Source organism: Mesocricetus auratus, unplaced genomic scaffold (genome assembly GCF_017639785.1).
Source record: "Mesocricetus auratus isolate SY011 unplaced genomic scaffold, BCM_Maur_2.0 Super-Scaffold_100691, whole genome shotgun sequence".
NCBI classification, from domain to species: Eukaryota; Metazoa; Chordata; class Mammalia; order Rodentia; family Cricetidae; genus Mesocricetus; species Mesocricetus auratus.
Window position 1 is genome coordinate 22989797 of NW_024429267.1, and position 15379 is coordinate 23005175.

General features: G+C 39.4%; 1 protein-coding gene across 9 annotated transcripts in view; it reads left to right on the forward strand.

The window, feature by feature from the left end:
• Bckdhb (branched chain keto acid dehydrogenase E1 subunit beta) overlaps nucleotides 1-15379 on the forward strand; it is a 178280-nt gene that overhangs the window by 138159 nt on the left and 24742 nt on the right. The window contains exons 10-11 of one of the 9 annotated variants that reach the window (XM_021229328.2): nucleotides 4712-4826; nucleotides 6047-6145. The exons of the other annotated variants lie outside the window; for them this stretch is intronic. Of the exons in view, the coding sequence (XP_021084987.1) occupies nucleotides 4712-4777 (66 nt within the window). The 3' untranslated portion in view covers nucleotides 4778-4826; nucleotides 6047-6145. Of the gene's footprint in view, nucleotides 1-4711; nucleotides 4827-6046; nucleotides 6146-15379 lie in introns of those variants that run through there. 9 annotated transcript variants of the gene reach the window in all.

Below are 15379 nucleotides of genomic sequence, written 5' to 3' on the forward strand. Positions count from 1 at the left end.
GCAATATTGAGGAATGGTTTGTACTTATGAGAACTTTCTGTACCCAAGTAGGCAAGAAATAGAAGTCCCTTGTGGTACTGGATAGAAGTTAAGGAATAAGGTTGGATACAGGCAATCCCCTCTGTGTAGTTGGTCAAAGATGGGTCTTACTTAAAACAATATGCAAACCCTTATTTGAATGGCACCTTCAGAAGTTGATCTTCTGTTAGTAAGAGTGATGTATGTGTTAAGGCAGGGTGATTCTCCCCACATCACCATTTGTCATAAAGAAGATGTGAGTTAACACTTTGCTGGTGATTTTCTCAAACAGGTATTATTGAGAGGATGGATACATGGCTTATCCGTGCTGTTAATTTCCCCTGAGGACATAATAGCTAATAATAGATTAACTGATGCTGTTAGAGGGTGACTTCCTAACACTAAAACAGTGTCAGCACAACACATGGTTAAGAGAAACATTGTTCCCAACACATGAGATGAAGGAAAAAAAATTACCAGACAGGGATCCATAAAACATTTTAAAATAAGTTCTCTTAAGACTAAGCTAAATTAAAACTTGCCGCTTAGTGCAGTGTCCTTTTAGAAAAGCCCTCAATTTGAAATGCTGGTTACACTATTTGAAGTACTTACACATTAATTTGGTGTGACTTATTTTAACCCCTTGCGTTGTTACTCAGGATTATGGAAAATGTTGTTTGCTCATTGCAAGGAGCACTGTGTTAACATCATTGTGTTATCCTATTGAAAACCTTGCCCTGAAAACCAGCACTTGGCTCACGGATAGAACAGTGGTTCTTGGCTTTCCATGTTGTCTGTGAGGATGGGGGAGAACAGGAGTCCGTTATGATTGTGGGTTTAGGGGAAGTGTAGATAGGCGTATATGGTGAAGGACAGTTTGTCTTTGAAAGTCTATTGCTTAGGACCGTGGGATTATCAGCTTCTCTATCATCTGCAGCATTTTTAAATTTTGTAGATAATAGCTTGTCATTATTAGTGAAAGTTTCTATTATTGTGGTGTGTATGTGTGTGTCTGTATATAGTGCAGTACAGTCATCCCGAATATACTTTATGTATTAACTTGTTTTCTTGTTTCTGGGACAGAATGCCTGACATAAATATCTTAAAAGCTGGGAGGTCTTCTTTTACCTTGTGTTTCCAGAGAGTTCAGTCCATAGTGGGAGGGCATTGTAGAACAGAGCAGTTTCAGTTGTGGTGGCCAGAAATAGAGAAAGAAGGGAACACAGGGAGAAGCCAGAGGTACCCCTCAAGGACAAACCGTCTGCAGCCTGCATTCTTCTGTAAGACCCCAACTCTTGTCTTTCACCACCGTTCTTTACGCTGTTGGCCTTTTGTCTTGGGTTCTTAGGTTTCTTAGGCAATAAGAGATTCAAATGTAGCATCATATTATGACGTATTTAGGCCTAAATCCATTTGTGCGTGTTTGTGTGTTATAACATTGATGATTTAATTGCATCTGGAGGCTTCATCACAGATACACCATACATACATACATACATACATACATACATACATACATACATACATAATCGTGTACACAGAAATTAGAAAGCTGTGCTTTCCTAATAGTTAAGCATCTCTGAATCCTTGGGAGTTGATGATGAAAATTTGACCATCACACTTATCTTCTGGAGCTCTGCAAGGCAAACATTTCAAATATAGCTTTGTATTGCATTGGTTTCATGACTCATCAGTCATTGGGACATAGACACAGGTGCTGTCTATCCTAACCCTTTATTAAAGGAAAGATGCTCAGGTGCACACCGAGTGACTGCAGCGTCCCTGCTCCTGTGTCAGGGAGTTAAAGCGGAGGTGGAAGAGAATGTGTACCTGCTGCTTCCCTCAGTAGCTTGGCTCTGGTCCTGAAAATGCTGTTTGCATTTCCGGAAGCTTGTAAATTTTCTATGTATCTGCCTGACCAGGCATGGGGACATAGAACACCTGACTGGTAGTGGAATAACGATGATCCTTTTCTTCATTTTCCAAACTAGAAAAACCAACACAAACCAGGGTTCATTCATGCAAATGGGGTTGTGTACTTACCCACCTGAACTACTTTATAGCAGACACGACCTTCCACATTGTGCCATTTCATTTTAAGTAAAGGGTCCAGGATGATGAAGGTAGGGGTAGGTAGCATTTTCTGTAAATCACATTTGGGTCTCTTACTGCCCAATGACCTGGGACACATGACCAGTAACTTAAATGCTAGATTTGGTCTCAGTGGTCATGTCTTTTAAATATGATGTCGATAAAATCCACAGTGAATTCTTACTCTGGAAATGAGTGCCTGCTCCTTCATTTGCTTATCAGAAAGTCCTTGGGAGTCACCGAACAACCTGTTTATTGTAATGGAATCTAAGCAATCTTAATAGTTTCAGAACATCAATATTTTCTGTGTTTAAATTAAAATGGACCATTTCTCCCAGATTGGGTATATAGTAGCTAGTATTATGCACAAAGTGAAGATAAAAATATATTTCAGTGACTTAATATGCCTTTAACTTTTTAATAATGTTACAAATCAGCGCTTGCAGAAAAAAATGAACCTATTAGTAGTTACTTTCTCTTTTTATGAGGCTGAGTTTTTAAAATAATTGCTGGAAGGGCAGACCACATTATTCCCTCAGGCAAATCATAGCTGTGTGGAGAATCATTAACCATTTGTGTGTTTATTCTTTCAGCAAACTTTCAATTGCATTTAATCCTGTTACCAAGGGTCTGAAATTATTCTACAGAAACTTGTTTAGTAGTACATAGCCTCAGAGAAAGAAAACAGTAGGAAAGATCAAAATTGTATGAAAAATAGTGACTTATGAACAAATGTATATGATCTCACACACACACACACACACACACACACACACACACACACACGCCCCAGAGAGCCCAAAGATGCCTTAGGCATGTGACTCCATTTCATGTCAGGTTATTGTTTTCTTTTTCAGGATACCATGTTTTGAATAAGACTTTATAATATGAATATGGTTCATACTGAATTAAGTGCTTATGAAAGTTAGCCATAGAAAGTTAATTCACCTTTAGCCTGCAGGAAGAAGTAATGGTACACACAGAGGACAGTAGACAAATGAGGGCTAGCTTCTCTTAAGAAACAATGGAGGGCAGAAGGCAGTAACATCTTTAAAAGAAAAGAAGAAAAATTAATATCCTGCCCCAAATCTATATTTGTTGAACTCTCCTAAAAAATACCAGAAAAATAATAAAATTGCACATAGTCACAGTGTTTGTCATCTTGAAAATTAGGTTTCAATGTAGAATTATGGTGGGACACAGTCTGTACTTAACATGGGCGCATATGAAGTGACTTCCTTGACTGTTAGTGAGATTGTTCCCTTCTTTACATGTTTAATCTGAAATGAAACCATACTTTCATGTTCAATGTTCTCAAACCTACATAAATTTCATACTGAAACTCATATAAATTATGAAATCTGAAAGTATGTTGCTTGAGTTTTTGGAGTAAAAGTCTGGGCTCTGGAAGATTTCAAATGCTAGTCTAAGCCAATATTCTCATTTACTAAAGAAACAAGAAATAGTAAAAAGCTGAGAAAGAGATTTACCCCTTGTGGCCACATCAGGAGGTAGAGATAAAGAGAGCCAGTGACCTCCAAGTTCATCTTTAGGCTTCTGACACGAGGTTGGGGTTTAAATAGAGGACACAGGTAGGCATAGCTGTGCAGTCCTGCCTAATCAAGGTATAGTCCAGTCCACCACTGACCCCTCATTGTCTCCGCTCTAGTCTCTCCTGCAAAGTACTTGGTAGTTGTCTGAACTGTGTGAAGTTTTTTCCTGGAGGACAGGTTCCTCTCTTGGTTGGTGACAGGCATTAGCCTTTTTCTTCTCCCAGCATATGATTTCCTGGGGGTGATTTCAGTTACTCGGGAGAGCATTATGTCAGTAGTTTTGACAGCCAGTCTAAGAATGGAGGAGGGGTACATGTGTGTCGCTTTGGAATATCTTCTGTCTTGCTGGGATAGTCACAGAGTCCCATGTGCTTTGGCACAAGCAGTGTTGTGGTAATCCAATGGTCCTTTTAGATGGAGGGTTATAATTGTATCTGAACAAGATTTTGCTTCATGTTTTTCTGCAGCACCAGTTTTTTCAAATCCTAAATGCCCCTCAGATATGCACATTTTTGTCCTCCAATAGGTAAAAGATTTTTTTCCTCCACAAATGGGCAGTATCTCTTTGTATCTAAAAGAAGACAATATCCAGAAAAGAGACTTCTCAGATGGGCATGGTAGCATGCACATGTAATCCCATCACTTAGAAGGGGAAGTAGTTCAAGGTCATCTTCATCTGGATAGTGAGTTGGAACCCAACCTGGGTTCCATTAGACTACGTCTCAATAGGGGGAAAATTCTCAACCTGATGTGGCATATGCTTATAATCTCATAACTTTAGCAAGAGTTCTAGAGTAGGCTGGGAATGCAGAGAGACCTAAGGAGCTCAGTCATTTAGTATGATTTTTATCCCTCTTAAAGTTTTATCAACATGGTTTCCTCAGCTATTTCTTGTCATACCCTTGTCAATGCACAGCCCAATATCCATTGCCAGTCTCTTTGTGTTCAGGATTGGATCATAAGATGGCACCGTATAGTGTTTTACATTGCCATGCAGTGAGCTCAGGTCCTTAGAGCCGCCTCTGTTTTTGTTATTGCTGTACAACAAGACCTACTTAGGTGAATATCCCAGAAGGCACTGCACAGGAACACCCTGCTCTGAGAAGAGAGTCTGAGAAGGTTCAACTACTTGATCTTGAATACCTCATCTTTAAAAACGCTAAGGTAAAGTGGTACCTTTTTTTTCTTAAAAAGCTTTGTTTCCTTATTTCTCTCTTAACCCACAAGGCACTGATTTGCCAGTATTCTGTTTAGAGAAGATGGAGACCATCTGAGTTAAAATATAGTGAAGGACATGTAGCCAATATTTATTGAGCTATCACCCACCAGACTCTAAGTTCTTTAACAGGATTATTTTATTAGTAGTATTGTTAAAGGTACAACCAAAACAATACTATGAAATAGGAACCACTATCATCTCCACAGGTGAAATGATTGAGTACAGGAAGAGTGTACAACTAGACCAAAAATTCACATTTCAAGTAGGTAGCTGATTTAAACTGTGGCCAAGTAATTCTCCATAGTTGAATGGCCTCTAAATCTGTCTTTCATAAGAAAAAAGATGCAATAGTTGCCTTTAAAAAAGTTGAAAAATGTTTCAACTAAATATTTGTCAGCATGTTTATTATGTTCTGAACACTGGAATTAATCTTGTGATAGTTTTTCAGTCATTTAAGTATTTCTGATGTAAGTTTTATTGATAGACAGGCCTACATTTTATATAATATTTAGCTTAATAATCTTTGTTTTTGTTTTAGCTAAACAGCCAGGTAACTTTACAAGGATTATAAAATGATCCAATAGTATAAAGGTTGCTTTGTCATACTTGATCCATTTTAACAAGCACAAGTAGGAAGTATTTTTACTGTCATTTCACCATGTTTACAAGAGCTATATTTTTATATTGTGTATTTCAAGAGTTTATAGATAACCCAAGTTATCAAATAGCACTAAACATCCATACTGATGACAGGAAAAGCTTGGAGAGCCTATTTCCTTAGTGCTCAGTTCTTCAAAAAAGGAGCCGTCTGACTGGAGGCTGTGTTCTGCATGTGGAGAGTTCGATCTTGACTTTGCTATTCAGCTGGTGTTTCCCCAGTGCTCAGATGCTCCCTGGCTGAATAACTGGAGTTATAACACAGGAGATCCTAACAATATCTCATTGTCTTTCAAAGCCTTTATTTATTACATTCTGGAGGAATGCACAACATAAACATTCAATATAAAATAGGAGTATATACAACAAGAAAATGCCATATTCTCTCTTTCGATTTTTTTTCTCAAGCAACAGAGATAGAAATTTTGCAGAAATAAAATTCACTGTGGTGGTGGTGTTTCTGAAGACTGTGTGTTTATACTTGTTTCTCACTTGTGTGACTTTTCAGAAGTGCAACTGGTATCAAGTTGATAATCTGCAAAGAATGGCTCCACCCTTCCACTGCTAGCTGCTTATGATTGCAGAGCAAACCTTCATGCATGCAGACTGTGAGACTCCCTCCTTCTGTTGTCTAGTTTAACTTCTAGTTGTAAGTTATTCAATGTAAATCAACCTGTCACTGCTAGAGCAATTCAACTTGACCTTGAACAACCCAAGATTCAGTTGTTATATATTCATCTATGTTTATGAGTGAGATTCATTTATGCCTGAGTGTTTTTAAGTTGGCATTGCCAGGATTTGAAGTTATACTAACTTCATAGTTTAATTTAAACTTCATAAAATGAAATGGCTTAAGTTCTCACTTCTAACAGCCAGTGGAACTTAACATCCCAATTTTAGCATGATAACTATCTACATATTTGCAAACCCCTTTAATAATACTGTTTGAAGAGACCTTATGAAAATACTGAAATTCCGTTCGTATACAGATTTTCTTATATTCTGTTCACCGTTTTGGGGGTTTAAAGTGCTGTTTATTTTGTCTTTAAGAGAACTGTCGGTTTAGTCGAGAGATACCTTAAACACACTTAACCTAAACATGATTTACTAGAACAAAGTTTGTTGACTCTACTGGCTAAATAGAGATGGGGTGCCTAAAGGTTTCATAGAGGAAATATGGAATTATCTCTACAATTTGAGGAATGAGAAAAAAATGTCCTGAACATGTAGTCAGATAAACTAATAGGTGTCTAGATAAACCAGCCATTGTAGTAATCAATATATGTTACAAGGTTGTGACAATGTGTTTGTTGATAGAAACCATCATCAAGCACATAAATGAATTTTTTAATGGTAAGTGATCTGGAAATTTCTAGAAACAGATGAACCAGGTAGTAGGGGTTTAGCTTTGACTTTCCCATGAGTCACATGCTGTAGATTGAAGTCAGTCATCAGGGCTCTCTTGCCTTCCTCCTGACCCTCACCTCTTCCGGTGGGTTGGCTTCATGCCCAGTCCTCTGGGACACTGTTGAGGCTAATAAGAAGTGGTGAGCATGGTGTGAGTAAACCACAGGCTGTCCTGGGAAGGGAAAGCCAGTTTCCAAAGATTCATGCAGCCAGACTCCAGCCCATCCCAGGCTTTTCTGAGCTCGCCACAGAGCCCTGGGCTCCCCAGCCTCCCCTGCCAGTTAAATTACATAACTTCAGTGGAGTCGGAGATGTGCTCTGAGTCTTAGAAGTAGTTTCCACATCCAGCTTTTCCTTCCCAGAATTGTAATGGCATTGGGGAAATCAGTTTTATTCAACTGGACTAGGGTTAGAAGTTATTACTTAACACCGTGTCTTCTCCTGAGGTATTTTATAGTACATCGTGATTTCTTTATCTGTAAAACAGAGCATGCCCAACAGACAGGGATCCGTGTGATAATGTGTATAGAGTGGACCTCATCACACTGCACAGTAATAGTGATGTAGTGAGCTTGTATCTCCTTAATTCCTTCCTCAAAGCTGGGGTCGCCCAGACTCTCTGCTGCTAAAGGTTCTCTGTTACCTATATTTCATGTATATATGAGCTTAAGTTTTCAGTTCAGTGAATTGAAACTTAATAGTTTTTAGGTATGTTTATTCCAGTCTTGTGGAAAATAGCAAGACCATCATTGAAAAGCAACAGAATTATAAAATGTATCTAGCTGTTATAGAAAACATATTAAGTATAGTGTTTACTTAAGGCATACTTGCTCTTTTACAAAATGTGCTGTAAATGTCCGAGTTGATATTAAATATGATTATCTCATTATTTTTAACAGAATGTGAAGCATGCATTTCATAATAGAGGAAAGGTTTTATTTGTATGTAAAACACTTAAAGGAAAAACCTATTAAAGTTTTAGGAAATTCATTCGTGGAGCTATGTCTAGATAAGTTTTGAAGACTTTACGTGATGAATTAAAATAAAAATGGTTAAATATAAAAATCATTCCTGAAGTAAACTTACAAATCCCTTTATAGTGTAGTCAATTTAATCGAGCTAAGATTTTTCAAATCCACAATATTGCAAAGGACTTAGGACTCCTGTCTGAAGGAGAGGCATTGACCTCATGAACTATTTTTAATAATAGTTAAAAACCAAATACATCAGTTACTGATGATAGGAAAGACCCCTTTTCTAGAAAACCAGAAATGACTGCTGTGAACCATAAATGCACAAATAACCATTGGTTTAATTTTTTCCACTTTCTCTCAGATGCCTAAGTGTATATTTGTATCACTTCATTTTCATAATTTTGAGATTGTGCTGTGTGTGTGTTTGGTTTCCTACATGTCGTGTACATCGTTGCACATCCTAATTTTGTTGACAATCTTTAGTGGTTGGGATATTCTATCATTTGCAAGCTTTGACACGGTGGCTGACTAGATAACTTTCTCAGGACTTCAAGCCTCGGCAGAATATTGAAGTAAACTTTTACTAAACATTCACTGTTGAGTGTGCCTTCCTCTCATGCCACACATCAGAGGTAGCATCCGTCATTGCACAATTGTTAAATATTATTCCTCAGATTAAATGGGAAATCCCTGTGGGTAGAGTTTCTTATTCGATGATTATTTTTTTGTTATAAACATAATGCATAAGTGAAATAGCATACTTTATACCTGCCATTATTTTATATCACCACATTTCTTTATGGAAATACTTTTGTCTACTATTAATAACATGGTTACTGAGAATTGATTTGAGTATTGGAGCTATTCAGAAGTGCATTTTATCTACTGGCTGTCTTATACTTTCATGCTTTATCTTTGATTTTATTAAAATATTATCTCTGAAATACTGTGTAACTGAATTTTGGTAGTTTCAATTGAAGTGTAAATAGTGGTTTACTGTTCATTTGACGTAGTTCTTCCCTGGGACAATGTAAAGAATAAATTGTTTAAATAAATATAGAGCACCTACCATATCTCACCTTATAGAAGGCATAGAATGAGTGGAACTTTATTTCCCTTCTAGATGACATCAGAAGTTAGAGCGCAAACTGGTCTGTAAAGCAAAATCACACTAGAGGTTTTTAAAAAGTGAAAGTATCCGTACGGACCATCTCTGCCATCAAGCGTGTTGTCAGACTCGGGTAACTTCTAAGATTTCCTTCTTGTGCTGTGAGTTCCAGAGTCTGGAAGAGTGGAGATAGCTGGCGGGTTTCCATAGGTAGTGTAGTTTCAAGTTTAGCATAATTTAGTTTGACATTTAAATCATAAAACAGATGTTAAAACATTTGCAAAGCCCAGTGAGTTGCTTTTTAATTGGCAGCCTAATAACCTTCAGTATTTAAGCTATAGTTGTATTTTTATCTTAGATTTTCTGTACACTGTAATGATTTAGTGTGTATGTGAGAATCGAGAACTTTTGTGTATCATGTGACAACACAGCCAGCAGAACTGCGGTGCGATATAAAGGTTTTCTTTTTTCTTTTTCATTTTGCATCAGTCTTCTCTTTGCTTTCACCTGGATCCCAGTTCTTCTCAAGATTAAAGATACACTCTTTTCTGTCAGAGCATTGTTTCCTAATAACCTGAAAGGTTGTATCAAATGAGTATTTGATGGGTTACAGTACATCTATTAATACCATTCATTAACGACTCTGCATTTAATAGAACAGTATCATGAATGCAAGGCATATTCCATAGGGTTCTTAATGAGCATGAAACCTGTCTTGAGTTTTGCTTTCCATGTGCCAGTCTGGGAGAGAGAAGGCACATCACTTTTGTTGCTCTCTGTCAGGAGCTCGGGGTCTGCATGTGGGCATAGGGCAAGGGCTTTGTGGATGGCCTGGTTTATTGCACAGATCCTGTGAACCTTGGATAGCAACTGAGAGGAGATGCCATCAAGGAAAACTCTTGTCACTCTTACTCTGGCTGTCCTTAGATGCTCTGAGTTGGCTCTCACTAGGCTTCTCAGGACAGAATCTTGGGGTGGGGTTTAGAACTAGAATGTTGTTTCTCCAGAGACAAAAGGGCTGGCCCTATCAGCCTCGTCCATCGCTGTTTTCTTTGGATTTGTTCATTGGGGTCAGATGTGGTCTCCCTTCCTGACTGTGCTGACTCTCGCTTGCCTCTGTAGTTTCGCTCCTTCACCCTTAAGGGGTAGCCTTGCCCTAGAATACAGATATCCATGAGAGTTTCCTATCACGGCCTGACACACTGCCACGAATTTAGTAGCTCTATCTATCCAACACAAATTTATTTTCCTATAATTCTGTATGACTAGAATCTAGCCTATGATTCTGTGGACTAAAGGAAAGCTGTTGACAGGGCAGTATTCCTTCCTAGAAGATTTCCTTATAGTTGCTGAAAGCTGAGCGCATGCCGTGGTTCATGATTTTGTGCATTTTAAAAGCCAGTGAGGTTGTGTTCTGCAGCTTCCTGCTGGAGTCAGGTGTCCTGCCCTGATCACAGCTAGGGAAATATTTTAGTAATTTTCAGTTTTAAGGAGTTAACATTACATTGAGCCTACCTGCGTGATCCAGGCTGCTGTTTCCATGTCCTCAATGTTAGTTCAATCTTCACAGTTACTTTGTCATGTAAGGCAATGTGCTCATAGGAGAAAATATACATGGGTGTCTTCAGGTAGTGTTTGCTTCACGTTTCCCATCAGGCTGTGCAGATCTAGTGACTTGAAGAAAATGAACCATTCTTCCTCATGAGTGTGCCCAGGACAGAGGTACTCTCAAGGCAAAGGCCAGGACGACTATGTCTAGAATTGGGTTTCCCTACTAACTGCAAAATGGATTTGCTGCTGCCTACACCTGCTTTCCCAGAAGCCCCAGGTTTTATTTTGTGGTATTCCCCTCCATGGTTCTTCTTCTGCCAGTGGTTTTTCTCTAACATTCTTCAATTCCTCTCTTGTATTGTTCATGCTCCGTAGGAAGTAGGACGCAGGCTGATTCAGGGTAGGTGTGTGGCCTTATGCAGCAATTCTAACTCTAATCCTCAGTTCTTCCATTACTAGTTTCTACTTCATTGAATTGTTACGAGCTTTGAAGAGTCAAGAGAGTCCCCATATAGAGGACATTCAGCTAAATCATTAGGCATTATCACTACCATTGGACATCACTAGCTTTCTGTGTATAACACACTTCCACTGTGATTATGTAAAAATGGATTTCTTGGTTCAAGGCAGTTTTTCTCTCTTATGCCCAAAGAGTTATCTACTTACTGTATTGCAGACGTGGACGCATGAGGGAAATCAGGTGGCTACAGCTTCTTGATATGAGAGTATAAGAATTTAGTTTTCTATTAAGATAACTTTTAATATTTAATTTGCATAACAAAGATCTCATATTGTCCTTTTCTTTAATGTTTTATATGTATTGTTATATCTGAGATAATTTAGAGTATTAATTTAAAATACATTTTATCTAATTAAAATGAGTGAAAATAATTATTTTAAAATATTTTTTCCTTTTTTTAAAGTTAGAAACAAGCTTGTTTCACATGTCAATGCCAGCTCTCCCTCCCTTCCTCCCCCTCCCTCCCCACCAGGCCCCCCAGCCCCCCACCCAATCTCTACTCTGATCCCCAGGGAGGGTGAGGCCCTCCATGGCAGATCCCAGAGTCTGTCATTTCATCTAGGGTAGGGTCTAGGCCCTCCAACAAGAGTCCAGGCTGAGAGAGTATCCCCTATTGTGGGATGGGCACCCAAAGTCTATTTGTATGCCAGGGATAAATACTACCAAAGGCCCCATAGATTATTAAAATGTTTTTAAATGAAATAAAGTGTCTGTTATTTTTACGACTGACTTATCAGCCACTTGTTTGTATCATTACTAAATCCCCAATGAACTAGCAAACATTTTTATGAGCATTATTATGTGCAAATATTATTAAAATAATGCACTAAATATAAACATTTTCATGTTAGTCTCAAATGGACAAAAGGTTTTTTTTTAATCAGATTAAACATTTTCATAGAACAAGATTGAATTAAACTTCTGTGGAATTATTAAAAGTAAGAACTCATCCCCTTCCTACCAAGTTTAATAAGTTATTTTCTATTTAGATTTTAGATTTCTTGATTACAGTGAATGATAGGGGGTGTGTTCCTTTTGCCTTCCTGCTTTATAAAACTAATGAATGTCTTCTTATGTTCATACATGTGCAGTAGTGACCATGTTTATGAACTATAAATTGAACTGCAAGAAGAGCTTCTCCAAAAGATACCAGTTTTGACTGAGATTGAATATTCAGTATCGCAGAAGTGGAGTATTTTCTTATCATGCTCTGAATGCAGCACACCTAAAGTATGAAGGGAGCAATAATCCAATCAAAACTACCTAGAAAGGCAGTACTCTTGGGCCAATGTTATTTCCACTTAGGCAAGCTCATGTTTTGGAAAGGTGATGTTCTAATAAATCATAAGAACTGTGTAGTGTATTGAAGGTCGACAAGCCCCACTTTGTGGGCAGCACCAGTTCCTCTTGTGAGGAGCACCTAGACTTCATGTGGGAAAGCACTTGATTTGGGAAGAGTTGTGATGGGTCAATGGTGGCTACCATGGGTACATAATGCTAGCAGTGGGCCAGGCGCAACCAGGATGAAAAGGGACACAGATACCAATGGACCTTACTGAACTGTGCCTTGTATTTCCCCCATAAGTCTCTCTAAACACATCATATTCCTTGTGAGGGAGGGCAGTCTGGGTTGGGCTTCTGTGGGATGGGTAATTTGAGTACTTGGACATTGTCAGGTTGCTGACATGTCATGAGGATGATGTGAGATTCTTTTGTGAGCTTGGTGCGGGCTCTGTAGTCAATCCTCTCTAGGGAGAGATCATACCTACCTGTAGCACTGACCATGCCTGTTTGGGCGTGGTCACAGGTATGTAGAAGATGTGGGGGGATAAAGAACTAAAAGAAAGTGGACTCCCTGTCTCTTGGGGTTCCAGTCGGGTCTCGGAGAGCAGCGAGTGCTGACCTTGGGTTCTCGGCTTCTCATGTAAGTGACTTCTCCCTAATAAAATATCACATGACATCCCTATCCTGTGTAGGTAATCTTCCTCAATAATCCTCAGTAGCTCTTTTAAACATACCTAAATAAATAAACATATTAATATGACTACATTTATTTTATTTTTTGTGAATCCATAGAACTTTCAGAGAATCCAGACTTGACTATACTTTAAAGAAACAGATAGGTGTAGATTTCACCAGGCAGTGTTGGCATGTGCCTTTAATCCCAGCACTTGGGAGGCAGAGGCAGGTGGATCACTGTGAGTTGGAGACCAGTCTGGTTTTCAAGAGCTAGTTTCAGGACATCCTCCAAAGCCACAGAGAAACCCTGTCTTGAACCCCCCCCCAAAAGAGTAGATTTCTATTTTAACGTTGTCTCTGTAATGTATATCACTGCCCAGTTTTATTTCTTTGACTGCGATAAACACCTTAACCACAAAAGCGAGTTAGGAAAGAAAACGATTTATTTGGCTAACAATTTGAAGTTACAGTACAGCATTTTAAGGAAGTCAAGGCAGGAATTCAAGCAGCAAGTCACACCTTGTCCCCACCTCTCTAGCTCTCCACATTGACATCTTTCTTTGGTGGACACCTCATGGTCCTGGCAACTCCAATATCTGGGGTTCTCCATTGTAACCAAGGCTTCACCTTCACCACTGGCTTCTTGGTGCTCTTTCTCAGGGAGTCTGATTGTTTCTACATGGTTCCTAGTCTTAGTTGCTCTCAATGGCCCCTTCATGCCTTCAAAACCAGTACTACATAGTTGACTATTACATTGCCAAGTTCTGCTGTAAGTTTGAGGTGTAGCCTGACCTCCCTGCACCATGGCTGAATTGGTTTCTGTGGGCCAACTCTGAAAGACCCTTTCCTATTGTCTCAATAAAGCACAATGAGGTTTTGCCTCCCTGGTGATTATCTCTTATCTGTTATAGCTGGTTCTTAAGGCGCAGCCTGATAAGCACCCCATTCCTCCCTTGAAGCAGGGAAAGAAGATTTCACCTCAACACACACATTATAGGAAACAGAGGAGCAATGTCTCATGGCCTCCCCAGATGTAAATAATAACCACAACTCGAATGTTCATTTGCTGATTTCCTGTTGTATCTAATGAACTGTGAACCATTGCACCTGATGTTCTATTAGGGAAAATGCCACAGTCAAGTCAGGTGTGCTTCTCACTTCATGTGTGTTATAAGGGTTTGGATTAATGTCACCAGCTAATAACGAAGGCCAGTGGATATTCTCGTGGATCTCACTCACATGTGGTGGGTAGAGGAGGCTCCCGGTTGAGTAGAAGGGAAGGGGCGATGTGCGATGCTCAGTACCCGCCTTCAAGGTGTGTGCACCGATGAGTAGCGATGCTCCTCTCTGGATCTTCATGACGTAGAGTGTACATATACTGTACATGATTCAGCAGTCGAGAGGTCTGCCCCAGTACAGAAAACTGGCATCGTTTCTCCTTTACTTACTATAAGTTACCTTTCATGGAAGCTTGCCTGTGATGCCTTCTAACCTGTGGAGTGTTCATTTGAAACTGGTACCTGTTCCTCCATCTTCAGTTAGAGGGTACTTCTGTGTAATTACTTTCGGTGGCATATAGTTTTTACCAAGAGAGGACTTGAAACATTACAGAAACGCTAGTGTCAAGAAGAATATAAAATTCTAATTTCTCCCTCATCACCAACCAACATATGTGGAGAAACCCAGTGACTGACTTTGAACCTGCTAGGTTGAATATAGGTTATGAAAAGGATTATAGCAGTTATGAACTCAGGCTCGGGAATTGGGCAAAAATGGTTTTACGTATGTGCATGTGTGTTCACATGTGTGCACACTTATTGTGGGAAGCCAGTGGCCATCATCCATCTATGTTGAGGGAACAGGGTCTCTCAGTGGCCTGCAACTTCATCAAGCTCCCTGGGGACAGGCGTCTCTCTGCCTCTCCAGTTTTAGGCTGACAACTACTCAACCATTCCATGCTTTTAAAGTATCAGTTCTAGGGGTCAGACTCAGAGCCCCATACTCAAAAGTCAAGGACTTGCTGCTGATTGAACTATCCTCCCAGCCCCTGGAAATGATTTTAAACTCTGTCCTGCCCTTCTAGTTACATGGGAACTGTGTAATGTAGACTAGTCACCTGCCCCTCTGGACTTCTTTGTCCTCATTTAAGATTCAGGTAGCACGCCTTTAATTCCAGCACTTGGCAGGCAGAGGCAGACGGATGTCTGTGAGTTAGAGGCCAGTCTGGTTTACAAAGCAAGTTCTAGGACAACCAGGACTGTTAACACACAGAAACCCTGTCTCAGGGAAACTACCCCCACCAAAAGATTCAGATTGTAAATG